General features: G+C 39.7%; 2 protein-coding genes across 2 annotated transcripts; both read left to right on the forward strand.

Moving 5' to 3' along the window:
* The first annotated feature begins 5,114 nt into the window (after window positions 1–5,114).
* On the forward strand, window positions 5,115–10,103 carry LOC133001995 (coiled-coil domain-containing protein 112). The gene is given in 14 exon segments (XM_061071722.1): window positions 5,115–5,159; window positions 6,151–6,281; window positions 6,498–6,619; window positions 6,828–6,917; window positions 7,009–7,084; window positions 7,433–7,559; window positions 7,723–7,839; window positions 8,024–8,161; window positions 8,634–8,748; window positions 8,844–8,974; window positions 9,127–9,294; window positions 9,490–9,588; window positions 9,858–9,976; window positions 10,073–10,103. Coding segments are annotated over 14 exon segments (1,509 nt in total).
* A 957-nt stretch (window positions 10,104–11,060) lies between these two features.
* pggt1b (protein geranylgeranyltransferase type I, beta subunit) lies at window positions 11,061–27,156 on the forward strand. The gene is made up of 9 exons (XM_061071724.1): window positions 11,061–11,189; window positions 11,766–11,884; window positions 14,122–14,186; window positions 14,373–14,524; window positions 14,773–14,905; window positions 16,575–16,620; window positions 19,326–19,510; window positions 20,234–20,342; window positions 23,115–27,156. The coding sequence occupies exons 1-9, from the start codon at window positions 11,062–11,064 to the stop codon at window positions 23,279–23,281; spliced, it is 1,104 nt and encodes a 367-aa protein (XP_060927707.1). The 5' UTR covers window position 11,061; the 3' UTR covers window positions 23,282–27,156.
* The last annotated feature ends 723 nt before the right edge of the window (window positions 27,157–27,879 follow it).

Genomic DNA, 27,879 nt, shown 5'->3' on the forward strand with positions numbered 1-27,879 from the left:
TATGAGGAGAACATCAGACAGAAAATATCATTTATACAACAGTAAGAGAAAGAGCTGCTGAGCTGCTGGCAGATTTATGATGTTTCTCATGATAAGCTGAATCTATAGCCGTCCTGCTCAAATCAACCAAATACACATCATATGACCGGAGATGTGACTTACTCTCAGATTATCACAACAACAGTGACATTCATGGTTGTTAACCCTCTCAGGCTTCTACTAATTTAGCTGAAGTGCTGTTACAGCTCTTTCTTTAGATGTATAATCCAATATAGAGATATTTAATTAAGTTTCAATGTGAAAGATAAGAGGCATCAAGGCTGAGATTGTGGATTTATCACATGTTCAATTATATAAGCATTACCAAATAGCAATGTGTGGGTGTGTGTTAGGTTAGGTTAAGGATAGGTTAATGTATGGTTAAGGTTAAGATTATGGTTTAGGTTAAGGTAAGGTTTATGTGAATGTTTATGGTTAGCGTTAGGGTTAGGTCAATGCAATGCCCTCATTGGGACATGACTGTGTGTGTGTGTGTGTGTGTGTGTGTGACCTGGTGTTAGATGAAAGGTCAGAGTATCACAGAAGACGTCTAATCAGGATTCAAACTCTCACCATTAAAGTCCTTCTGCCCAATAATCACAGAAGTCTGTTCAAACGCAACAGAGTTATTTCTTTCTAGTTCCGTATTTCCCCCCCTACCAGGAAACCAAGTCAAACAGAGACATCTTTGTCTCATGGCACTAACATCAGCGCCCACGATAATAAAGTCAAAGCATGAGTTGCACGAGACACGTTCAGTCAGACAGAAAATGATGTTCAGAGAAATGTTGATGTGTTGATCTCACAGAGACAAACAGAAAGAGAGAGCAATCTCCCATCTGAGGCACAGCAGGAAGAGCCATTAAACTGATCCCTTTCCCTGGCCTCTGCACGCTCACACACACACACACGCTGTTGCACATGCATATGCATGTGTCTAACGCCTTGCGTGCACAACATGTGCAGGACGTAGCCAGATCCTGTTGCTTTTTCTGCCATATACAATTACAGCACAAGTGAGCGTGTGTGTGTGTGTGGCTTCCCCTTTTTTAACCCTCGTTACAGAAGACAGGTTTACTGAAAATAGTCCCGTTTATTAACAGCCAAGAGGACACAAGGTTTACACACATAAACACACTCCCTGTGGTGTGACATAGGGAACACCACTGACGCACTGGAAACGTGCACATGCACATGCACATGCACACACACACTGAAACAAACAGAAATGGCAGGTGCCATAAATCAACATGTCTAATTCATAGAACTGGCAGAAGGGAAGCTCAGACATCCACTGTCCATGAATGTGAAACTGACCTCTCAGTTTACCGGGATCATGTCTCATAACATTTCTAAGTAGCTGCTAGGAGGAGGTCAAAGGTCACGACTTTCTTTCTCTCTCGCTTGCTTAAGTGAATTTCCATCTGACTGATCTGAACAAGGATGTACTGTTTCAATTCAAGATTTAATAAAAGCATGAAAGCTCATAATCTACAAACTGTAACGTCACTTTAAGTCCAATTCTGAAACAGACGTCTCTTCTCAGTCTCTTTTCTTTATTATGGAAACACTCGGCTCTGTTGAGAGAAAATGTCAAAAAGAACCAAATCAATTATGAATTCTACGCAAAATTTGAAAATCAAGATTCATTTTCTTGTTACAGTATTTCCAGAACTCTATCTAGTGTCTTTGGAGCTTCATTGTGTGGATTAAACTTGAGTCTTGTTCATGTCCTCAAGTAAAATGGACAATGAGATACAAGAGATACGAATGAGACCTGGCCTTTAATTTAATCGCAACTCTAATTATATATCTTTTTTATATATATTTAAAAAAATCTTCATAATTAAGTTTTAATTTGATTATTCTTGACAATTGTCAACACTCGTGTTACTACACAAGTGAAAGTGTTTTTTTACACATAGTAAGTCAATATACTTTTGTTTCCATATACTCCTGGCTGGTGTGGAAATGCTGTTCTGTGTAGCAGCGTGTTTCTCAGCTCTGTTTCGCCAACCGACCAGTGTCTCATCTGATCGTCTCATTTATCAAATTAAGTGAGTCTCTTGGCTGAAGACAGAAATTGTGACACTCTTCATCAGGGAGAGCGGCTGCTATTTGCGTCGCCACAACTCTGCCTCTGCACCCACGGGAAAGACCATCCCCAATATCTGCTCTCAATAATGGACTCGGTTTTCTATTTATACTTCCCTCTTACTCCCTCTCTGTCTCGCTCCTTTTATCCTCTCTGACTGTCACTTGGCCAGCTCTCACAATAATTATAGCTGCTGCTCTTGATAGAAAAAAAAGGCTGCTACAGAAATAACCAAGGCCTCTGCAGAGGAGATAGGCAGTTATGTGAGAGTGAGATGCGTAGGTAACTCTAACCACCGAGTTGACGCAAGTCGCAGGGAGATGTTTCTGTGCCTCAGCTGCACAAAGTATATCACGTATCGTTTGCAAGTAGAAACAGCTTAAAACACACAGCGCTGTTGAACTACGGTTGCCTCCGAGGACACTGAAAGGTCATGTAGGGACTTTTTTTTAAGGATATGTGGGCGTTAATCAATTTGGAACGAGATAACAGTTAATTACTTTTGTAAATGCATATTGGGGATTTTATGGGAGGATTCCAGTATTTTTATCTCATACAAAACAAGAAATCATTTTGTCAAGGTTAAGCAGTCTTACATACTTACATTAGATCTGTCGGGGGTTGGATTACCAATGCGTGAAATTCACTGAAAGTTGCAATTTAACTTCATAATATCTGGGTCAACATAATGAGAATTTATTAACAGTTTCAAGTATAATATTATCAATGTTTCTTTCATACTCAGTCTTGTACTTTCAAGATCATGACAGTTACAGTTGGTTTTGTGATTTTGACCTTGTTTCTGAACCTCTGAAGTTGAATTTCGAACATGATCGGGGAGGATGAGTGGGTTGTCCACTAACCAGAGGGTAAACGGTTTGATCCCCTCCCTTATCTTCCTCCATTTCTTCGGAATTGTTAACCCCAAATAAAAAAAAGCACTGGCATTGATGAGAAAGTGCTGCACATAGATGCACTACGTGTGAATGGCAAAACAGTACCTTGAAGTGATAATCCAAACTAGAGTAGAGCCATAGAAATAGATTGTTTATCATTTACCACTGATAATAATAACTTTATTCATAGAGGACTTTTCAAAATCGAAGTTGCAAAGTGCTTCACAAGGGCAGCAAAATAAAACAGATGGGTCGTAAAATCATGAGCACAGCACAAATTGTGGAATCACAAATATTAAAAGACAATATTCATTTGAAAAAAACTTTAAAATACAGAAAAAATATTTGTAAAATGTATTCATGTAAAATCAGGAAGTAAATCTACTGTCAAATAATTTAATCGGCAAATCAGCAGTTCACCTTCAGTTCATGATCCAGACTGAGTAGTTTCATTCAACTGATTCGTGGTGCACAGCGACCACTGCTGGTGTCAGTCGTGAACTACAGGATCTTTGTATGTGTTCTGTTTTTCCTTTCTAGAGCCAGAGCATCTCCGGTGGCCTGTTGTATTTCAAAGGATTTTTATTTCCCTTGTTGGGCTTTTTCAGGGCCTTGACATGCTCATATTCTCACCAAAGTTTGCAGAAATAGCTTAAAAAGTAATTGAAATCTGGAGTAATTTGAAATGGGCGTGGCATAATGGCTCAACAGCGCCATCTAAGGAAAAGCCCCTCAATTAGCTTTCAACGATCTTCACAAAAATCAGGACACCTGTGTATCATGACCAGACGCACAGATATTTATATGGTTTTAAGGAATGGGCGTGGTCAAATAACCGACTAGCGCCCCCTAAAGGGCAGCCCTGGCAATACGATTGGCCGACATGTACAAAAATTGATTGGGACATGTGTCTTTTCATAACAAACAAATCAGTCTCTTGAATAGATATGCTAGACTTAACAGTTCTGTGTTTTTGCAAAATAAAAAAAAAGAGGAATATGATGTGACTCGTGGTGTTTGTGTTTCTGATGCAGGATCTTGAGGTGTAGAAGTCGATTATCAGAGCACATTTTTTGAAACTGAGATGTATTTGATTCTCTCACATGCGTAAACTCACCTGCTAGTTAAGTTTCCATGGCAACAATCGTAAACACAGATCACGGTTAGCCTGTTAGCTACCCCGCAGTTAGCTTTATCGATGGTTTACTGCTTTTACAAGATTCTTGTCTTCACCACTCACTGTTTCTTGTTAAATTCTGCCTTAATGGTTATAGTTGTATTGCAAAGTAACTCAACTGAGTTAAGATGTAGTTGCTACTCGCCACGGTCACATAAAGTACTGCTAGCCTAGCTAACGTAGATAGCTATGTGACTTTTTAGGTAAACGTAAACTTGTAAATATGGGTGCACTGAAGATTAGTATTTTGTGAAAATAAGTCTAGTTGACCAGCATGTCTGATGTGGACGAAGACACAGTCATGCGGAAAATGTGTCAGAGCTGTTGGTCATTCATCTGTTGTGCCATTATGGTATTTTCCTCATTTAGTTTAGTTTAGTTTTTCTGGTTAATACACTGAATAATATAAGATTAAAGAATAATGATTGTTTGTGAGTTACTGTTTATTTAAAATAACACTTCAAAGGATCATTAATCAAAGAATTCTTTCAGTTTGCTTTAATGCCATTGTCAGTGGTGATAGATTCCTTTGATGTCTTAGACTGTTGCAAATGTAAAATATTTAAATGATCTGAAGAGAAACAATACAGTGTTTTGACCTGAACAGATCAATCAGTCTGTGTGTCCTGATAGCACCACCTACTGCCAAAAAGAAGAAAGCCTTTTTTAGGGCCCGAGCACCGAATGGTGAGAGGCCCTATTGAATCTGTAAGGTTTTTTATTACAACTTGAATTCGATTCACATTAAATGTTTTAACCGTGTGGTCTTCACTTGATGGCGTGGACCGTAATGCGTGAGGGACACAGGAAGTGAAGCACGCTACACAGAGTTCGGATGAGCTCGGACATGCACAGTGCTTCTCCGCAATCCTAGTTTATAAATAAAGTTTTTTTTCTCCTGGTAAACATGGCTTCCATGGCAACCGCACGACGCGCTGACAAACATCTCCCGGTAACGATCCTTTCCTGCATCTGTTCCTGAACCGACACGTGTTAGAATAATAACAATAATACACTTGTTAGTCCGTCGAGGACATTTTGATTCTCTGCAGTGTGTAAAGTGTCAGGTTTTGTTTGACGACAGACGAGCTAACGTCGGTTAGCTGATGCTCAGAGTTATGAGGTGTTAGCAGCTCGTATTCACACTCTACCTGGTAATATCATGTCATTCAGCCTTTGTTCACTTGATCTGTTTTATAATGTTCGTCTGGTGATTTGTCAGAGATCTGGGCAGGTGCTTTATTTTACTCTGTCCGATAATGGGTGCCTTTACAAGTAGAGTAGATGCATACATTTCAGTTCATAAAATACATTTACTATGTGTGTTTTAAGATATTTGACAAATGTATGTTCATACGGTTTTTATTTACATGTTTAAAAGTCTGATTATTCACATCAGAATCTTTCAAATGTTTTAATGAATCTGCCTCTGTGTTTCTCACACACCTTTACCTCAGTTAGTCCTTTCCGGCTTCTCATTGGTTAGTTCAGATACATGTGATCTGAAATGTTTTTTAGTTTTTTTATTAACCTTTTATTGAAAATACTTACACAGACAAAGGTATATTATACGTATATCACGTATCAAAGGGGACATCAGTGTAGAAACAGTAGTGAGCAAAAAGAAAGAAAAAAACACTAACTGAAAACGGTTCAAGGCATTTTTCCCTGTCATGTAATTTAAGAAATTTAGCCTGAACTGACAGATGTGTAAACAGGAAGCAGAGTTGTTGTGAGGTGAAGGTGTATAACACTATAGTGCTGTTAATTCTCATAGAGTGATCCATCCACCACACATCGAGCCCTCACTTTACACTAGGACACCCAGGGTGTAGTGTCAGACTGAAGAGGACAGTAGTAAATCTTTATATACCCTCACTTGTTGTTTTGTGTTTCTTTATGATCAGCTTGGATGTTCTTTAATTTCTCTGTTTGAATGTGAGCAGGGGGATACCAGAGACTCCGGCAGGGTCCCAATGCCCTGCAGAAAGACCCCCCCGCTCAGCAGTGATGATGTGGATCACAGACAGAAAGCTGCTCAGTTCCTCAGGGAAGCCGAGAAGAACAGGAGACAGTAAGTTCTACCACTACATTTTATTTTAATCTACAAACACTTAACGTTCAATGCTGTAATACAGAGGGTGGACAAAATGACATGAAAACAAGTTAGACACAGTCCTAATTAATGCTGTACTCAATGACTAAACCATTGTTACGTATCAAATATTGCTGAACTCTGCCAATACTTGAAACGTTAACATCCTTTGGCTTTGCTGCTTCCTCGTCACAGGATTGAAAAGTTGGAGAAAGAGATATCACTGAGTGTCCAGTGCAGGAAGAACGGCTGGACCGATGTGTGTGGAGACCTTGAAGAGAACGAGAAGGTGCTGGAGGACGAGAGACTTGCAGACAGTATGTGTTTATTGGTTTTACAGAAGCATAGAATTTTACAATTAAGAGGGAGCTGATGGTAGGTTTCGGCAAACAGATTTATTTTGGAATGTACACAAAAAGTCACCTTTTTCCTCATCCTTTATTTACGTTCAATGACACAGTATGTTAACATGCACTGTCACACATACATCAAGTCATTATCTTGACTTCTTTTTTCTTCCTTTAGAGATGAGTCTTCTAAAGGAACTGGTGAAGATTCAAAACGGTGTGAAGAAGTTTCAGAGAGTGCTCATAGATGTGAAACCAACTCCTGAGTGTAAGTTAAAGCACTCTACTCTTACTCTGTTTTTACTATTCTACTGTAATTGAATGTTCTGTAATATTCTGCATTTCTGCTTGTGTTTTAGTGATTGAAAGACTGAAGGAAATAATGTCCGAGGTGGAAATCACCATCAATGCCCTGAAAGAGGAGCAGCGCTCATGGTAACAGGAAGCACTGAAACAAATAACACCAGCCTGAACTTAATCATCAGGGGAAAACAGACAAAGATATGACTTCTTGCATTTAAACACTACAGCCCTTCAAAAAAATAGCATCTTTAACTATAGTTTATTTTTAATTTGATATCTATTGAGATCATGTAATATTTTTCCTGAATCAATAAGCAAGAAATCAAAAAATGTTCTTTCACCGAATAAACAAAAAGGTAAAAGTAAATAGAAAGTACAAGGAGGCATAAACCACACTTGTGTTTATATCAGGAATAGTTACACGCATTGTAATAAAAATATTATATATGATTGTTCCATGCCTTTCTCTGCTTCTGTCAGCCTTGAGGAGCTTCTGAAGGAGGAGAGGACGTGCAGACAGGAGATCGCTGCTTATGAGAAGAAGATTGAAAACTGGAGCCTCCCTCTTAAATCAGAACCCAAACTACCCACAACTCCCTCTGTTAAAGTCAGTCTCTGAATGATTATCAGTAGTCCTCTACACACAACAGTGTTTCTAAATTCATATGAAAATCGTTATAATCTCTAGGATATTTATCTTTTTCTTGGTGGATTTTTTTCAAGAGATGTCTATAATTCTGGATCATTCATCACTTTATGTTTTCTAGAAGATCAAACCCCCAGACTGTGGTCTCCCTGCAGAGGTCAGAGCCCTGGAGTCTTACCTGCAGAAGACGGGTGGCCATTATGGCGGCTGGGACCAATATGACCACCAAGCATTCCTTAAAGTAAGACACTACTGTCATTCCTTCCCGTTAACGTGTGTCGTAATATACATTCTCATTTCTCATGTCACCCCTCTTTCAGCTTTCATAGCTCAGTGTTTGGCCTCAGGCAGCGACAACAGATGCTGAGCCAGAGGTGAACTCCTGCAAGATTCTTGACTGACTGACTCATCTGTTTGATTCACAGGCCTGGACAAAGCAACGTGGTCATCCATCATACAGGAAAGAGGCAAAACTTTACCTCCCCGATAAAACACTGGAGGAGATAGAGCAACACGAGGACTGGCATCAGGAGCTGATCAATCTGCAAGACAGAAAGAGAGAGGTAGAGAAGCTGACATGAACAGACAGTTTGATTTTTGAATAGGGAGGCAGAGCTCACTTGGTTAGTTACACGGTGAAATAGTAATGTTAGAGTCCCATTCACCCATTCACACACATATTTATTTCACATACCTCTATAGATAGCACTTTATTTAACCCACACCATACACACACTGGGGCAATTTGAACTAGCCAGGATCGAACCGTGGTCCCTTTCTTTAGTGGACGACCCACTCAGCCACACCCATACAAACATATTTAAGATTAAAAAAGATTTGGATTGGATTGGATTTAAGTCAATTTTTATTGTGTCAAATATCAAATTTTAACATATTTAATCACTTGTCAATGCTAATTTGTTGTTATTGGATGGCTACTTGAAATTGCCATCTAGCCTTTGTATTTGTGTGGACGTTTTTAGTTTGAGGGCTGGACCTAAACTCACCCTGATTTACTTGTCTTTCTGTACTCAGACTATTCAGCGGTGGAAAGCCAGCAAACATCGGGAACTACAGAGCCGGATACAGAGTCAGGAGGAGGCCGTGGAGGCAGAGAGCAGGGAGAGGGAGGCCAAGAGCCAGCAACACAGGTGAGCTGAAAATGAAAGACTGAAAGAGGAGGTAGACCATACATTGATAAAGATACATTTGTGGGCTTCATTTGATCTTGTTCTCTTCTCCTCTGTTTCAGGGCTGAGGAGGAAAAGAGGGAGGCACAACGACTGGAGGAGTGGAGGGAGAAGAAGAGATGGAAGGAGGAGCAGGAGGAGGAGCAGAGACTGACTGAGGAGATACAAAAGAGGACACGGGAAAAGGTGCTTTTATTTGTGTGTGTCTGTGTGTTTTGATTGTAGGAGTATTGTGTGATTTATAGTGTTTTACATGGAAATCAGTTCAAATAAATGTTGATGTAAACAGATGTATGGTCGGTGCCATTTATGTTCACCAATCAATTTTTCGTTATTAGGAGGAGCGTCGCCGGCAGCCGGATGTGAAGTTGGCAGTTGAGGAGCAGCTGCGACTGAGGAGAGAGGAGGAGCAAGAGCAGGGGAGGAGGAGGAGAGAGGAGGAACAGAGGGAGATGGATGAGAGGAGAAGGGAGGCGGCAAAGGGGATCAGACGCTTTAATGAAAGGGTAAGAAGTCGGAGCAGAGACATCCACCCACACGCCTGGTGTTTACATGGGTGCAGTTGTCACACTGAGATCAGTAGTTGGGAGCACAGCTTCTTGTTGCCTGAGGTTGTGATATGAGGTATTTTAGGGATGTGGGCTTTTACCACAAATGTTAAAAGTTTGTCTCTTGGTTTGTCCCTTGGTCCTTTGCTGCAGGATATTCACAAGTTAGAGGAAAAGCTTCATACGAAACAGCTGAGGGAAAAAGAGGAAGAGGAAAGACAGAGGAGAATCTCCGTTTAGTTGAAGTAGAAGGTAAAGGTTGTAAGGTGAACAAATTCGCCACATACATGTAGATCTCACAATTCTTAAACAAACAAAAGATGAAACAAACAAAAGATGAAAGCTATGACATCTTAGAGAAAAAGTACAACTTTTACTAACTAAGAATGTCAATTAACAGCTTAAAAAAAATAAACATACAAGACATGTTTGAAACAATTAAATTACAGACAGAACATAATAGGACCTGTGTCTGTCCCAGTGTTGTGGATTTGAGAAATGGTTGTTTATTTCCCCCTTAGGTTGATTGTCACGCCAGCAGAGACCCCTCCAGGCTCACGTGTCCCACTAAGGGATGGGAGGAGCTAATGAAACACGTTGGACCTCCGGGAGAAGGACCAGTGCTGCACATGTCTCAGAGGTCTTAATGACTCTGTGTTTTTACAGTCGCTGGATTTTTCGGTTATAAAGATGATCTTCTGCTGAATTACTGAAACCTGCTGTCATTTTGCTGCAGAGCTGTTCCCACTTGGAGACAAGGCCTGTGAAAAGGAGCAGTGAAAGCCAACAGAGCAAATCTCTGTGCCTTTTGATTTTATTTGAATTACTGTTTGTTGCCGTTTAAAATCTTATGCAGTGTATTTATTTTATTTTAAATTGTTATTCTTACTAATTATTAACGATGAAAGCTTGTTATTATAGATTTGTGTAAAATTCTCAACATATGATCCAGTTTATTTAAGTTAATGTACTTAAGTACTGTATTAATGTGAACATTTGAGATACATGTACTTTATTTGAGCATTTTCTATTTTTTTTACTTTTTATACTTTTGTGTAATATTGTAATTTTTGCTCCACCACATTTATTTGACAAACATAGTTTCTAGCTACTTTATTAAAGTGTATAAACTATGATGCCTTGTGAAAAATAAAACCACCTAAACTAACTATTTACAAGTACTTTACTTATTGTTTATTTGATTTATCAATATGACTCAGGATCTACTTTATAATAATTTAAGTCCCTTTTCATGTAGAAACATCAACCACCCTTACAACAGCTGCTCAAATGTGAGAATTTGGTGCATTGCCTTTTAAATCATTTACATTTATTTTGAAATATGTTGATATTTATATATAATTATTTTGACCCTGTGAATATTTGGTGTTACTAGGGGTACTGGGTATTTGTAAGGGTCATTTATAAGTATTGTTTTGTATTGCTACAAACCAAACAATCAAATAATCTATCCATATTGTATTATAGTTTATTATTATAACACAAACTTTTTAATTAAAGTACATTTTCCTAATTGTTCCGTTTACATTTTATCAGGTGATTATGCACGACCTCTTCTTATTACTGTTGCTTCAGCAGTTCTTTAAACAATGAATAATAACGTTTTCATTAGGACTAGGAGCCTCTGTCCTTTACTCTACTGTCAGATTTTATTTTGAAAAGCAAACGTTCCGGAACAGGGTCCTCATAGGTGCGGATACAAAGATGGCGGAGGAGGAGAGTCAGTGTGAGGAATTTGAGCAAATAGACTTTTTACGGGACCGACATGTCCGCTTCTTCCAGAGAACACTGCAGGTGCTGCCGGAGAGATACGCCTCGCTGGAAACCACCAGGCGAGTGGACTGGAATGATGAACCAGGCTCTGGTTTCCATATGGGTTGTTGGGGAACTTGATTAGCATCCGAGCTAGCTGCGGCTCTCCTATGAATGGATGGAGGCTAGTGCTACTTTAGCTTAGCGTGCTAGCTAACAGCAGTCAGGGTGGTGAAGTTGCTACAGAGCGACTGGAGGTAAACAGGAAACTCGGGTGTTCAGCGGGTACACGGCGTCCTATGAAGCGTAGCAATGGCTGCTTTATATTAACAAGAGAATGAGGGTTATTAAAATGTAACTTAGAGCTAAAAGGACGGTTTAGTTTGTCAAGTTCTTCATTTGTAAACTTAAGCTAACTCCTGTTAGCTCAGCTGCCTCCACCCACTGACCTCAACTAGCAGCTAACACTTAGTTACTCAGGTTAATTTAACTCTGAAGATGTTTTTGAGTTGTGTTTCATCATCCACTTGTCCGGTGTGGCATTGTTTACATTGACTCTGTTGTGTTGCACAGCTCTGACACTGCAGCCATGGTTACTTCAGCTCCATCACTATTATATAAACAATGTATATGATTGCTCTCTGTCTTCTTTCCAGGTTAACCATCATATTCTTTGCCCTGAGTGGTCTGGACGTGCTGGATGCCCTTGATGTGATCGACAGGAAGCTCATGATTGAATGGATCTACTCTCTACAGGTTTTACCCGCAGAGGATCGTAAGTCTCAGAGCTTCTCACTTTTTCCAAACCTGACAGTTAAATACGCTGCGTTAAACATTTACCTATAAAGATGTTTGCACCACAAGTATTCATGGCCAATAACAAAGATATTTACATGAAGCAGTAAAAGGTTGGAAGATGCTAACTACATCATTAGTGAGTGAGTGCAAGAATCTTTTAGAAAAACAGTCTCATTATAATTTAAACCCTATTTGAATTCCCTAGAAACAGACTTTTATTTGTATTTGCATCCAATCGCACTCACACATACATATCCGTCAATGAAATTTGCATATTTTGTGTCTCATTTACCCTCTGCACTACTTTTCTTTCCAGTGTAACGCATAAATAACACTACTCTAAAAAACAAATTTAACACATTTGAAGCCTGTCAACTTTAATAACAAATCCACTGCTGCAAAAACGAGCGCTGTCAAGGTCTCGAGGGAGCTGCATCAATAACATAATCATGGATTGTGGATTTTTCTGACACGGTGTATGGAAAATTAAATCCTGGTATTGTTTTTTAGAAAGACTGAAGAAGATAAGAAAAAATCACTGTCATAACAAAAACTTGAGGAATTGAGATGTCCATTATTGAGACAAGTATAGGGTTAGGGTTAGGGTTAGCAATGACGTTGCTCTTATGATCACACTTGGCGCACACACTCTGACACACACAGTTTGTCATTTCCTGGGCTGGAAGCTTAATTGGGCGAGTGGTATGTGAATGGTCAAATCAAGAGACACATTACAAATGAGTCTTTAACTCTCCCTTCATATATTCAGAGAGCTCTTTTGATGGGTATGATATAGGAACAACATTTTCTTAAAGAATGAAAGACAATAAATCCACTGTGCTTTAGAAAGTGGTTGCTTGAGCTTGTGTTTTTTATCCAAATGAAGAAACTGCAATTCAACACCTTAAAATGCCAAGAAGAAGTGAAACGGATGTATGGATGTGTGGACTGGATTTGTTTGTCAGATTTTGGCTCACATGTGCCATTATTCTTGGTCGATTTCATTTCACTAATATATGTGTATGTCATGTGCTGCTATGACTTGATATCTGGTCAGAAGTAACATTTTGTTGAGTGAGTGCATGTGTTTAGGCTCAGGTTTGGTTTGGGTGCATGGTGATGTTTGTTTTTCATGGGTGTGGTTTCTATGTTGTCTAAGGTGTATACAAAAAACCTTAACTTTAAAGTGTTCTGCGTGTAAGTAAAACAGAAGCTGAACCAGTTGGGGGTAGAGCTGGATGGCAGGCAATTAGGTTACTGCCAATATGAGATTTTCTTCAAGCATTCGTTATCGTCAGGTTGGATTTTGAAGCAGACTTTAGGCTCCAGGTGTCCTCTCCACCAAACCTGTTCCAACTGGGCCTGTGTTCATCAGGGAAAGTTGGAGTCTAAATATTTAATTACTATATATTTTTCCCGTCTCCTAACAAGCCACTCTGTGCCATCTGCTTGGATGCCCAGTTAGTTAATTATTCAAGACATCAACAGAAATCATGGTGGGATAGTCACGCTTGATGGGTCTCAGTTTTCCCGGTGCCATATGTCTGTTGTCTGGCTGGGTTCTTGTCTTCAGATGTGAAAACTCAGCTTCAGAGGCACCTGATGTTTCTTTGTGTGTGTGTGTGTGTGCTTTTGTTGGATGAGGTTGAGGTGAGACTTTTAACATTTGTGTTGTTGCTGTCTTCTCTTTTTTCCATGTTAATTGTGTTGTACATTGGATTTTGAAACAAAAAAAAGATGATTTACATTCAATAACAATAATCTTAAATGTTTTTAATTGAACGTGATCAAAATCATTAACAACACTTCGTAGTGCATCACACGCATTGTACAAATGAAGCTCTCATAGTCTGCAATAAATGTTATTTTACACTTATCACAATATTGACCTTACAATGCTTTGTCACGTGTTGGAATTATATTTCCCAGCACACTTATTGTATACAAGAGTGCTGGGTTGTTTGTGCTGTGTTTGCAGTATCATCTCATTGTACACATTGCATCCTGCTGGTGGAGTAGTTCCTATTTCAGCCACATGGTGACAGCAGAAGACTTAATACAGAGCTAGTAGATAATTAAGTTCTATGTCTTTGTGCCACCTTTTGAAGGTCAGTAAAAACAGCACGAGACCTAGTTTGTGAGACAAGAAGACAGATGGCTGTTTTCATGTTCCAGTTTCTCGTGATCATCACCCCTTTCCTCTTGTCTTTCTAGAATCAAACCTAAGTCGTTGTGGGTTTCGAGGATCATCACATATTGGAATTCCTTACAGCACTAAGGTACCATCCCAACAGCTGTAATTTGAACCATGTTGATGTTGTGTGAATATGTTGTTTACCCTACAGAGGGTTGTGAATGTTACAGCAATGCAAATAATAAAGGTATTTTTTTCTTCAATTTGGTCAATTTTAGTCTTTACTCCTAATTTATAAGAATGATAGAAACATTTTTGATACATTTTTCAGGGTCCAGGTGTCCTCCATCCATACGACAGTGGCCATGTAGCTATGACCTACACTGGGCTGTGCTCGCTGCTGATACTGGGAGACGACCTGAGCCGTGTTAACAAACAGGCCTGTCTGGCTGGTCTCAGAGCGCTGCAGCTGGAGGATGGCAGGTCGGTACACATGCCAGAGATATGATATGAACACCAACAGTCTTAATTTAGAATGACATCAACTCACTGCAAGTTGTTCATCAGTAGTTGTGTGAACTGTGGGCATAGTGTATATCATGTCTGGTAGAAAAACACAATATATCTGATGCAACTTAAATCCTGAATATAAACAGTCAGTTGGTTGCCTGATGTGTGTGTAACTTTTGTGTTTATCTGTCTGTTTGTGATTGTGTCTTTCTTGCTTCCAGTTTCTACGCAGTGCCAGAGGGAAGTGAAAATGATATACGCTTTATCTACTGTGCAGCCAGTATCTGTTACATGCTGGACGACTGGTCAGGCATGGACATTCAGAAGGCCATTGAGTACATCAGAGGAAGTCTGGTGAGTTGATTTAATAATTATTTTCCATGCCAAGAGCGCCATCCGTTAGAAAACCACCACTATTTCTGCACCAGTCAAAGCTGCAGTGGCTCTACACTTGAATTGGGACAATGGGCCCCCCACCTTCAGGAGGTGGCACTCTGCCTAGAAAAACTGAGCAGTGCATCCCGATCTTAAAGCTGCGGCAGAGGTTTAGTCACCGCACCAGGAAGCAAAAACAACAAGCTGCAAGATAATGATGTGGCACTCAAGTGATATTTTTGTCAGATTGTTGAATGACGTGTAACACAACCCATTCTTAATCCTCAGTGTTTGTTTTTCTATCAGACGTGGGCTAGACACATGGAAGCTGGGGTTGTCTTCATGCTCATCATCTCAGTATCTTGCACAAGCCAACTCTTCAGAGCAGAGTTCCTGTTTACTAACTACTAACTAAACTTATTTTAAGCTTTACATTTAACACAAGCGTGTTTCATTACATAGTTCCTTTGGCGTTTGCATGGGTGTGTATGCAACATATCCTCTGTCTGTTTTCACACATACACTAAGAAACAGAGAAAGGTCTGTTAATTAATTAACATATAACTGTAACTCATAACTGAAAACTATTTTCATCCACCAGCCACTTACTAGTGGGTGGATTTAAAATGTCTTCGGTAAAGTGAGTTAGTGGCTGGTGAATATAAGTATACAGAAGGTTTCACATTTGTAGACCTGGCACAGTCGGAAAGTTTGAGCCACGCTTCCATTTGGATGGAGCAGAGTGTCCATTTACTGACCTTATAGTTATAGTCTGATCAAACCTGACACATGGACCGAAAAGGGCTTAACTTTTTCCCAAGTGACTGCCATCCGTTCTGCAGCTTGTGTATTTTTGTAGGAACCAGTGCTCATGACATTACTTTTAATCTTGTCATGGTTTCCAGGAAAAAATGGTTGTTCTAATTTAAGTGTTTAACTTTTGCAAGTTTATGAAACCTTTAGTCATTTTCTTTCTTTAAACAGAAATAACCACGTTCCCATGTGCCAAAATACGCTTGTAGAGCTCACTCCTCCAAGTAAAACCTTTCTGGAGCCGTTACCCCTTATTTCACATTTCACATTTTGTAGTCTAATGAAAGAGTGGAGCTCAATGTTTGCATATACCTAATGAGGTGAGCATAAACAAAGACTGTACTCTAACAAATTATCAGGCAAATTTTATTTGTATAGCCCATATTCCCAAATTCAAATTTGTCTCTTGGGGCTTAACAAGGTGCGACATCCTTTTTAACAGGGAATGATGGAAAATCTGGCTTTAGAATAGAAATCTTTAAAATAATGAAGACATGGGTTATTTTAAATGATACGAATTTTAGAAATTTTTATGGGCATTTTTCACCTTTATTTTATTGATAGAACAGTTGACAATAAGCTTGAAATGTGGGGAGAGAATGGGGAAAGACTAAGAACCAAACCTGTGGATAGTTATCGCTTCTGTTCGAACCATATTACCCATTATTTTAAAGCAGGAGTCTGCTGGGTCTTTAGATCTTCGTTGTATACCCAGGATGAGGTTATGTGATTTAAAAAATATATCAAGTTATCATGGCAGTTGATGAGGTATCCAGTTGCGACTTGAATTTAACTTTTTCTTCTAATTGGATGTTTTTCTTTGTTCTCTTCACAGTCGTATGACAATGGGTTCGGCCAGGGAGCCGGGAGAGAGTCCCATGGTGAGTCTGGTCACTTTCTAATTGTTTAAACATGGTTACAGCTCGCCGGGAATAAGAACGTGAATCCTTCATGCACATTAGCAGGATTGTTTGGTAAGTTTCCCCCTGTAAGAGTAAAAATGAACACATCTGGGAGCACAGATTTAAGGTCTCATGTATAAATAGTGATTTAGTTTTTAATTTTAAAAGGTTAAATCGGATCAAATGGTTTTTCGCTGCATCGGCAGTGTCATGGTAGAGGGCATGAAAGTGGCTGACGTGAAGTAACTGGTTTAAAGGATTAACCATTAAAATCCATCTCTGTAGATGCTTTGTCCTCTTTAATCCCAGCCCACTCAAATTTAACCTTATTTTTCTTACACAAAAGTCTCAGCTTGAAGCACCTGTTTGACGCGGTAAAGGGAGCGTTTCCTGTTAACTTCGACTGTGAGCGCATTAAGTAAATATATGAAATTCTAAATGCTCAGTTGAGGCTGATCCTAGTGCAGCTGATAATTTTCCTCTTTGTGTTACGTCTGTGATTAAGGGCTTCAGTGAGACTCAGCTCTTTACTGTCAGCAAAGTCATAGTCTGAGGGCTGACTACATATAAGTAGAGATATAGAGTAGATACCAGTTAGCTATCCACCCTGGTATGTGATTCTCAAGCACCAATCTCCCACATTCTGCACTTTAAATGTGCACAGACTCTTACAGGTTAATTGCTAGGTACTTATGTTTAAGTGACTGAAGTTCATCACATAAAACGTAGTATAAACTTAGTCCAAGGGTGAGAAATTAACTTACTCTGAGTGTATGCACTAAGAGTGGTTGTTCCCTATACTGTATATTCCCAGTATGTCCTTCTCCTGTCGTCTATGTTATCTAGTTTTTTCCCATTAAACCACGTGAAAACAGCAACATAAGATGATACAAAAAGAAACATTTACAAAGTTACACAGAGAATAAAACATTAAATGAGAAATGGATGGGTGAAAGTATTACTTATTAACATTTGATTTAATAACAGGCAGTGGCAAACAGGAAAGTCTTAAGCAAAATTCAAGTTGCACCAAATTGCACACATTCACAGATATCAGTCCCATAAATGTGCCAGAGTTGTTTTTTTTTCTTTATCTAGATCCATGCAATATTCCCTGGAAAATTGGTGAAAACGTCCAAAAACACCCCATCTCACAAAATCCTGGATCCTGGATCGTCCCTTTGTCCAGATCCGTGCCAAAATTTTAATGAGTTCTTTCTTGGCCCACGTCCCATCCTTTCACCAAGTTTGGTCAAAATCTGTTAAGTAGTTTTTGCAAAATTTTGCTGACAAACAAAAAACTTACCAACAAATAAACAGACAGACAAGGGTGAAAACATAACCTCCATGGCAGAGGTAATTACAACCAGGGCCCATGAGGAATTGGCAGTTAAGGTTGTCAAAAGTGGCTCTTAAGCTCCTTACTGATCTATTCTTTCCATATATCTCAATGTGTTTTGTTTTAGTTTTTAATCGTATAAAATGTCATAAACGTATATTTTAGGTAAATGGTTTTGGATTTCCCAAATTTTGGTCGTATTCAGATTTATATTCATCCCGTCCGTGCCTCCAGCAGAAAGACAGACAGACACGGTTGATTAATGAAGAGTGTAACATGTTGGTAGATTTACACCCCTGACCCTCACTCTTCACCCCACCTCGTCTGTTTCCACCCCTCACACATGGACACAGGCCGATAAGCAGCCAGGCAGAGTGGAAGTGCTGAGGGTTAAATGTAAAGTTGACAGTTGGGTTGTAGCAGGTGATGGATAGATGCTTCTTGTGCCTGTACTGATAACAGGTTGTCATCAATCAACAAACACACTCATGTTTGTGTGTCTTTCACTATGAAGACGAACACCTTTCAGTTCGTAACTTTAAATTTAAAGCAACACTATGTAAATTTACTTAGCAACAGCATCCACTGCAACCATATATGGTGATTCATTATTTTGGCCTCCGTGTCAAGTGTTTTTCATGTAGAAAAAAACAAAATCCTATCAATCTCTTGGTTAGCTCTGACTGCTTTGTCCCTCTCACTGAACTGAAACACAACTGAACTGGAGGCTGTCACAAATGCACCAAACTCTGTTGAGATTTCTTGATATTTTAATCGTTTCCTCACTGAATTTTGGAGATTTAACCTGTTTTTTAATTACTTCTAAGTCTTTGTAACTGAAATACAGTTCAGCACATCAGTCAAACTTCCCCATGCCAGGTCAATGTACCATCAAACTAATGTTGAAGCTGCTATTTTAACACACAAGTTGCTTTAATGTTGCTTTAAGATTCTAGTGATTCACCTAAATCAAATCTCCACAGACACCTCTCCAAATTTATTATGCAGCCAAAGCTTATGTTTTCCTCAAATCCACATTTCTGCATATTAACAAGAAAAATTTGATTCATTGTTTCTCAGGAAAGTTGTTATGTGAGTAGCAGCATGCGATCCAGTTCTTGGCAGTCAGAGGGCCGACATGCCGACACACCTTCCATCTTTAATGCACCGCCCTGTAATCATCTAGTTGTCTATCATCTAAACATGTCAGGATGAACCACTGGAACCGCTTTTCAATTTTAAATCATCGTCATAAATCAGCAGCTCCTTTTAATTGGATTAATTTGTGGTGTGCATGATCCACATCTGCAGTGTGTGTGATCCACCTGCTTATGTGTGTCCCCAGGCGGCTGGACGTACTGCGCCATAGCCACTCTTTGTCTGATGGGTCGCTTGGAGGAGGCGCTGAGTCAGCGGGAGCTGGACAGGATCCGGCGCTGGTGCATCATGAGGCAGCAGAGCGGCTTCCACGGTCGTCCAAACAAGCCTGTAGACACATGCTACTCCTTCTGGGTGGGAGCTACGCTAGAGGTAGAGAGCGGTGGAACAGACAGACGTATTCACAGATGCGCTTATGCATGTGTTAACTTGTTTAGTTCATTTAATTGTTTTAGCCCTGATTTTCGGCACCTTTGTACAATTCTCTCATGGGAGAAGGGAGAGGTTTAGAAAGCTGCAGATGAGCACTGAATAATATGCAGCATTTTTTGATGAGAGAAATGTATTCACAAAATCTGTTTAATCCTCTTCCATAAACAGTACATTCACCCCAAAAAACCTGTGAACAAACCTTTCAGCATGTGGGTCATAACTATGCCAGGGGTATTTACATGCACACACATGATCCAGAGACTGAGCTAAACAGATATGAGTAAGCCAGGGATATACACACACACACACACACACACACACACACTCGTACGCACAGGAACAGTGAATTTCTGGGTCAAAACTCTGCCAGAAGGACAAATGCACACACTAAAAAAAATATTTGTCCTGCAAAAGAGCAGTATAGCAAACATTAAGGTTAACGTCACTAGTATCTGTGTAGATGCAGAATATGAAGATCATTCGATTGCAGTACACACTTATGAGATTGAATCCAGTGATGTCTGCCCCCTTCAACATGCCCTGCATTTTTAAAGTTAAAATGTATTTTCATTTGTGGAAACAATTGATTCAAAATGATAACCCGCTCTCAGATTTACATTCTCCCTCATTTCCTCCCTCTTCTCTCACACGCTGTGGTCCCAGCTGTTAGATGTGTTCCAGTACACGAACTTTGACAAGAACAGGAGCTTCATCCTGTCCACGCAGGATCGGCTTGTGGGGGGATTCGCCAAATGGCCGGACAGCCATCCAGGTAAATGATTTGACTAATAGATGTGGAAGGTTACGCAACATCTTGATGTAAATTCTAGGGTTGGGAATTGGCAAAAATGTGACGATTCAATAGTATTGTGATATGTGGGCCACGATTCAATAGTATTGCGATACTGACATATATTGCGATACTGCAAGTATTGCAAGTATTGCGATTCGATTCTGCGATATATTGCGATTCATGTCCCCCATATTATTCAAAGGCATTACAAAAAATGAGGAAAATAAGACTGCTCAACTCACTTCAAATGTCACATTTAATTCTGTGAACAACATTGTTTTCTACACATTAACTGAAGTGCAAAAACTAAGAAAGGGTAGTGCAAAAACTTTGTCCTTGAACATTCAGGACACAGGACCTTTGTAATTATTTTCTGAATAGGAGACCTCTCACATGAACGCTGAGCTCCCAGCACATAACTTACAATTATTTAAATACAATACAGTAACATCAAGCAGACATAATAGAGTAACATAAACCTGAGAATAATCATATAAATAAGAGTAACCTAGAGCTTCAATCAAATTGAGAAAAATAAACAAATGTGTACTACTAGAGTCCAGTCCAGTTGGCTGCAAGGTCATGACCCAAAATGTTAAATTCATTTGGGAATATTGGCATTTTTGATCAGAAAAAGGAGTTGGTCAACATGCTCAGATGTTAAAGTGCTCCTCTGGGCCGTTACTATATCTCCTGCAGTGGAGAACATCCTTTCCGCATACACACTAGGTATCTTTTAAACTCTGAAACTCTCCTCGTCATGCTTTGCCAGCCAGGGGCTGTTACATATATAATTGTAAATAAAGTATTAAAAAAATATTGCAATACTTTGTGTTACAGTATCGATATAATCGCGGGCGCAAAATATCGCGATACCGAACAGAATCGATTTTTTCCCCCACCACTAGTAAATGGTCAAAATCACCAGAGAACATCCAAATAAGAAGACACCAGCAGAAGGACAATAATAGGACACTGTCATACGTGTGCTTTTGTGGATGAATTGCTTCTATTGTATCTGTAGGGGGCTTTCCCTCGTTAAGGCCACAGGAGTGCAGTAACAGGTGCAACGTGGGTAAACAAAAAGCACAAATAGACGATGTGGAGGTTGTTGTTAAACATATTGCTGCTGTTTATTTTTCAGTAGCTTCAAAGAACTTTCATCAAGATCAAAAGACTTTGGAACTGAGCAGTTTCAGTGTCTTTGTCTCTTCCCTACGTCAGATGAGCAGTTTTCACTCCACAGGTGCAGAGAGGACAGGGCGGAGTTGTGTTGAAAGTTTGACTTTGAATGGAAAACCTCTGGTAACCCTAAACTACAATGGCGCCCATGCTTGTGTGTGTGTGTTTGTGTGATGTGTAATTGATGAGGTGATTGTGGATTGGCAGCCTGAGGACACAGGAGATGGAGCTCCTCACGTTACAGGAACAGGGCAGGGAAGATAGTCGGGAGGAAACAATGCGGCGAAGCAGATGCTGCATTGACAAAGCCTCGTTAATGCACAACAAAAGAGTTTCAGGAAATAAAGGAACACTGCTACATTATGGGTACAGATAACATTGGACTTGTCTGTACTCAAACAGCTGAGTCATGCACAGGAACTGGTCTAGGAAGATAGAAAGGTAACAATACCACAGAACAAAAGAAGGTGCTGGGTATTCGTCGAGCAGATCTGGACCAAAATTAGTCAAATGTGCTGTGACAAGAGCAGTTGTTATAGTGTGGACACAGACTAGATTAGATTTCATCCCAAAATCAGATCCACAGCTCTTTTCATTTCCAGGACTTCATAGATATAAAAGCATCTTGGTTCAACAAGTGATGAACCACAAATCAAAATATAATTAGAACTTGTCGTTGGTATTATAGTTTAAGAGTAACGATCAATTATTAGACAGGCACATTTTTGTGTTGAAAATGTATTCGGTGTGATTAACAACCACGTTCGTTCTCACAGTGAAATGCTTCTTCAATGGCGAATATCACATTAAATTGAAATGATCATCTTACAGTAAAATCAATATTTCTATATGACAGTGAATGAAATGACAATGGAAACACAACTAGCATCCTCATAGCGGATGCTAGTCCCCCCAATGGATTTTCAACTGAACCTGAAGCTTTACTCAGTCTTATGGAGATTTGTACAGTTTATTGTTAATAATTATAATGATAATTGAAAACTAAAAATACGTATATTGACAATCCTCATGGATTAAATCTCACATTTGACTTTAGATTGATCCAAACATGTTCAACCTTGAGTCTGAGTCCTTCTGGAACCCCATGGATGGAGCTAATGGTTCTTTGATTGTTTCTGAGATCTGTGTCCAATCATCTGTTATTTCATTATAATTCAATTACTGCCCCATTTACTGGCCTGTATGGCTTTTACGCAGGTCCCAGGGGGAGAGGGGGGCCAACAAATGTGCATTATTTATAATCTACTTATAGGAGCAGTACAACAAAAACAGTGCCTCTGCATAGTGGTTTCTTATTATGTAAATTCTGGTTATTGTTTTATTGATTCAGTAATGGAAAGTGAGCTGACGAGTCATGTTTGTGTATTAACTGATCATCCTGGATGCAACCGACCTGTCACATGCAGGTGTTTCCGCTCTGATACATATTAAGATCTCTGACCTAGTTTCTCCCTTTCACCCTCCTTTCTTTCACTTCACTCTTTCATCCCTCACTATTCTCCCCGTTCCTTTCCCGCTACCTCTTTCTCTCCATTTCCCGTCCGCCAGATCCTCTCCATGCCTACTTAGGCTTGTGTGGCCTGTCTCTGATTGGAGAACCCAGCCTGAGGAAGGTCCATCCAGCTCTTAACATCACCCAGAGAGCCTTTCAGCACCTCCAGCAGCTGCAGCAGACATGGAGGGACGGCACCGGCAGCTGCGGCCGACAGCACTGACAGCAGGACGAGCCGCGGCTCCAGTCAGGAGCAGCTACCAGCGGTCAGTCAAAGGCAACTGGACGTTTGCTGCGTGTCTTGAAGATGTTTGGCCGCTCGATCTGAGAGGCCGCATTCTTCGCTTGTTTGACACTCCGGTTACACAGCTGTAACTTCGGGGAGAAACATTTCCGTTACACAATCTACGCCGCACTTTTTTGCTGCCTTTTTTTTTTAGTAGACCGTAGTAAATGATAATGCTCATTGTGGTTTGTGGGAATTAACATATGTGCCAGAGAGTCAATGAGAGCCATTGGAGACTTAAAGAAATTCCAGATGCCTCAATTTTGCAAAGTCTTTAGATTATAATGTCTCCTGTTCCTTATCCTCATCATCATGGTCAACAGCAAAGTTTACTGTACACTTCTCACTAACAATTGATTCAATTTCTCATAGACATAAAGTAGAATCCTGTAAGTCAGTGTATTTCCAAGGAGGGAACATCTAAATGATCTTTTTAGTAGATCAGGCCGGTCTGATTTAATGTGAATACGCACTAGATAGATAGTTAATGAATTAAGACCTTATATTCTACATGACAAATTGAATTTTTCTTCACAAACCAGTAAAACCCCAGTGGTAATACTGGAGTGAATTCTTTAAAGAGTTTTAGATTTACGTTCCTACATTCTCATACAAAAAGAAAAAACCACAGTCCTCCAGACAGATAATAGTGTTTTTTGTCTTCACCGGCCCTTGGAACATCTCCATCCTTACATTGCTCTTGAATTCTCAAAACCCTTAAGCTCTCGACTCCCAAAGGTGATACCCGCCTGGCAGGTTTACTCTCCTGAGTTTCTCTCTTCGGGGTCCTCCAGTTTCACCACTTCAGGCTCTGCTCAGAGATCAAGAGATTTAAATGATAACACAACTCCTCTGAGGTCAAATCTGTGACTGTAGTGAGGAGGGGAAAATGTAAACCCCCCTCAAAATAAGATTAAAGTATATTTAGCTACGCGGCAGAAAATCTAGTTTATTGTTCACATTTTTCCTAAAGGCAAAACAAAAATGGATTTAGCCTTAAGGGACTTAGTTAGGAGTGGGGAAAACCCCTTCTCTCCTACAAGCTTGTAGCTGTCAATTTTAGCACAGATCCAAAGCCCAACATCCCCTTGACTCCAGATCTGATCTCTGCTCCTTCAGCAGCTTCCATACTCGAGGCACGAGCTGCCCTGAAATCAATTGTAGGAAAGATGAGGCAGTGGGGTTGTAACTTGGGGAGATGTGTTCTTTTGAAAGGCACTGGAGATGCAGTCCTTTTATTTTTCTGAACAACAAGGATTCAAACAAAAACTGAGAACAATGTACATGAGCACAATGTGCCACCAAGAGTCGGGACAACTGGTCGTTTTAACATCTTTAAACCGTTGACCAAGGTCCATTCTTTCCTCAGATTTGAAACTAAATTTAAGTTCATACAAGCCTTAGAACTGATCCACATATGAGAAACATTTTTTTTAAAGGTTGTATATATATAAAATATACAATACAAGCCAATAACTATTTTCTGTGTAAAGATATTTCGGAGTAAACGCGTCCTTAGCAGAGAACTGACACTCCCTCTGTGTGTAGTGTTCACTAGCTTCCATGCAGGGGCATTAAGGATCTGCTGTGTTCAAGCTGCAAGATGGAACGCAGCAGTGAAATATGTATTAAAAACTGACATTTACAGACGAAGCATCTCCCACAACATTAACAGGAGCACCAACCAGTCAGTAGATGAAATGATGGATTGTTTTTTCTCATCTCACAGAGCAATTTAACTGTGCTTCACAACACCCACAGACTGTGTATGATATGGCCGATGAGATATTTGTTTTTGATATGAGATGTTGCTACTAGAGTTCAACATTTTCCATCGGTAATTATGAAATATATACATATGACCTTTGAATCTTAATTAGATCACGTAAACTCTAATCTGAGCTCAACCAGTTCCTCTTCTTATTAAACCAGTTACACAGATTCCTCCAGACCCCAGTGAAGCTAAACTCTTTCATTATAAAACCCTGACAAAGCAAACACCCGCTCCATGACACGACGGGCGACAAGGAGACGATATCACAGCAGCTCAGAAATACACTGGCCTGTCTGCAGCATGTTACCTTGTGGGACTGGAATAAAGATACTGTGCCATTGGTGCTTTTCTTTGCCCCATCTAAAATACAGCTGTACCTCGCTTCTTCTCATTTGCTGCCAATGTGCCCTCTTTTTTTTTTCTTTCTTAGACTTAGAAACCAGACCGGGTGGACAGAGGAAAGCAGAGAAGTGAATGAATAAATAATTTGTTCCATCTATTATTGAGAGTAAACCGGCGGAGGCTGGAATCTCCTCCTCCCTGAACCCCCAAACAAACCTCCAGTGTTAAATAGCCCCCAGTTTTGTGAAGAAACAGTTGCTTTTTTAGCCAAATACGTCTTGTATCACTGTAATGTTTTAAGTAAGGCTTTTGCCGGCGACAATAGGCTTTGCTGCAGTTACTTGTGGAGATTAAGCCAACTTCTCTGCTGCTTTATTTCTTTACAGACGTTTTGTTATTTACCACAAAATTACCTTTTACCCTCGGGGATCGGTAAGAAATGTCTTTCAGTGCTGCTGCCGAACTGAGCCTCTGACACACAAGTTCAACAAGATTAGCCGTTTAATTATTCATGATTTATTATTCTGTTGTTATTTTTAATACTTTGTTGTGAGATGTCTGAAATCTGAAGAGTGGTGCTGAATGAACAAATGCACTGAAAGACAACTGCTGCTCCTGCTGTGCCACTGTGGAGCCAGATCTATTGAGATTGAGTGAGCATGTCTCTCGTGCGTCTTCTGAAGTGACTCTTACTACGTGTACAAACTCCTTCAGCGGAGTTCTGTCCTCGGCCAAATCACAGTGCGAGATCACTGACTCGGACTTGACTCTGAAATGTGCCTCGTGTAGCATTGTGCTGGGTCTCTGCTCTCTGAATAACCTCTGACTTCTGATTTCACTACATGTGCATCTTAAACTTACTTAAATTGAGCTTTACTAGGTTTCTTGAAAGGTCTGGAAAATACATGTTCTCTTTAGGGTGGAGGGAGGAAAACTGTAAACCTTCAGGAAGTGGAACATCTACTCTGTAAAGTGCCAGCTTTACTTACTGAGACAGACTTACACAAAGCTGACTGGTAGAAGTTGTTTTTTACCAGAATCTCACATTATCTCTCCCATGTCTGATCGATAACGTATTTCCAGAAGATGGAAAGAATTCATTGTGGCAGAACCCATAAATGCTTAGTCCACTTTGAAAAGGATGAGAGATTGGACGGATGGATCTGCCACTTACTGCAGAGGAAGGCTGCATCTCAGCAGGTTTTGTATTACGTCTTTTTTTGCTGTGTCACGCTGCAGTCGATGCTCACGGCCCCACAGCATGAAAACATGTGGACTGATGCTCCGCGCTTTACATGGGGCCGCAGTGCAGAGGATCCTTTCAGTCTATTGAGATTCAGCTAAAACGCCACATGAACCTTTGCTCCTTCACCAACTAATATACATAATGTAAGAAGAAACGATGAAAGAAGAAATGTAACGGAGTTTATTTTTTCTATGCTTTGTAGAAATATTCAGTGTAGATACACGTGTAAATGTATAAATATGTGTCTTTTATTGTGCAAGTGCTCAAGGTGAAAATGAAAATGTTTACAGTGAAATCCGTGCGGTGGTTAATGGAATTGGATATGAAAACGTTTGTATGTGATGAATGATAGTTCTTCAGCTTTGAATTTGAGGACGGTAATAATGATTCTAGCTTGGCAGTGTATAATGTATTTATGGTGAATAAAAACACAAACTAACTTTTACAGTAGTTTTGGTGTCTGTGGGTTTGTTTGTGTGTCACTTACATTTTGTGCATAAAAATCTCACATTTGCTTCTGGTATCAAGACTTAAAGTTAAAGGCCGTGCTTGCTGGATTAAGGTGCATTTATCACAGAATAAGCATGACTGGCTCCACAGATCCAATAAAAAAGTTTTACATACATGTTGCCCTTTAGAAATGCTCCTTTGGTCACCGGGTACATTTAAGAGTCATTATCAAGGAATAAAGTAGATGTTAAAGGAATCAAATTTAACTTTTGTTTAGCCAATATTAAACTCGGTTAAGTATTTTCTGATTACCTTAACCAGAATAAGATCTTACTAGAAATATACAATCGTCCTTGTAAATATAATGAATGATGCCGAACAAAAAAGGTAATTTGGTCTATTCAATAAAATCAAAAATGATACACTAGTCTTTAGCCCACAGCTTTGTAACACGTGTAATTAAATCCCTATAAATTAAATTAAATCACTTATTAAATCGACCCATTGGATCTGAGTCATGATTAAACACACACTGGACACTATGTCCTCCTCAACCATTTAATCTTCAGTGACAGCAATGACTGTTTATTGGAAATGGGATATGACATAAATCCAAAGATTCATCTCTAACATGTGCGTCCTGCATCGTGCTCTAAATTCTTAAAGCCTGAGACTGGGTTTTAGTTTTTTCTATTTGCAGTTGTAGCATCTTGCTTAAGGGGG

Source organism: Limanda limanda, chromosome 5, assembly GCF_963576545.1.
Source record: "Limanda limanda chromosome 5, fLimLim1.1, whole genome shotgun sequence".
Lineage (NCBI taxonomy): Eukaryota > Metazoa > Chordata > Actinopteri > Pleuronectiformes > Pleuronectidae > Limanda > Limanda limanda.

Bases quoted from the DNA above. Each gene is read 5' to 3' on its own strand.
- pggt1b (XM_061071724.1), top strand. From the start codon at position 11,062: ATGGCGGAGGAGGAGAGTCAGTGTGAGGAATTTGAGCAAATAGACTTT. The intron at 14,906-16,574 runs GTGAGTTGATTT...TTCTCTTCACAG, and splicing joins AGTACATCAGAGGAAGTCTG to TCGTATGACAATGGGTTCGG. The intron at 19,511-20,233 runs GTAGAGAGCGGT...CTGTGGTCCCAG, and splicing joins GGGTGGGAGCTACGCTAGAG to CTGTTAGATGTGTTCCAGTA.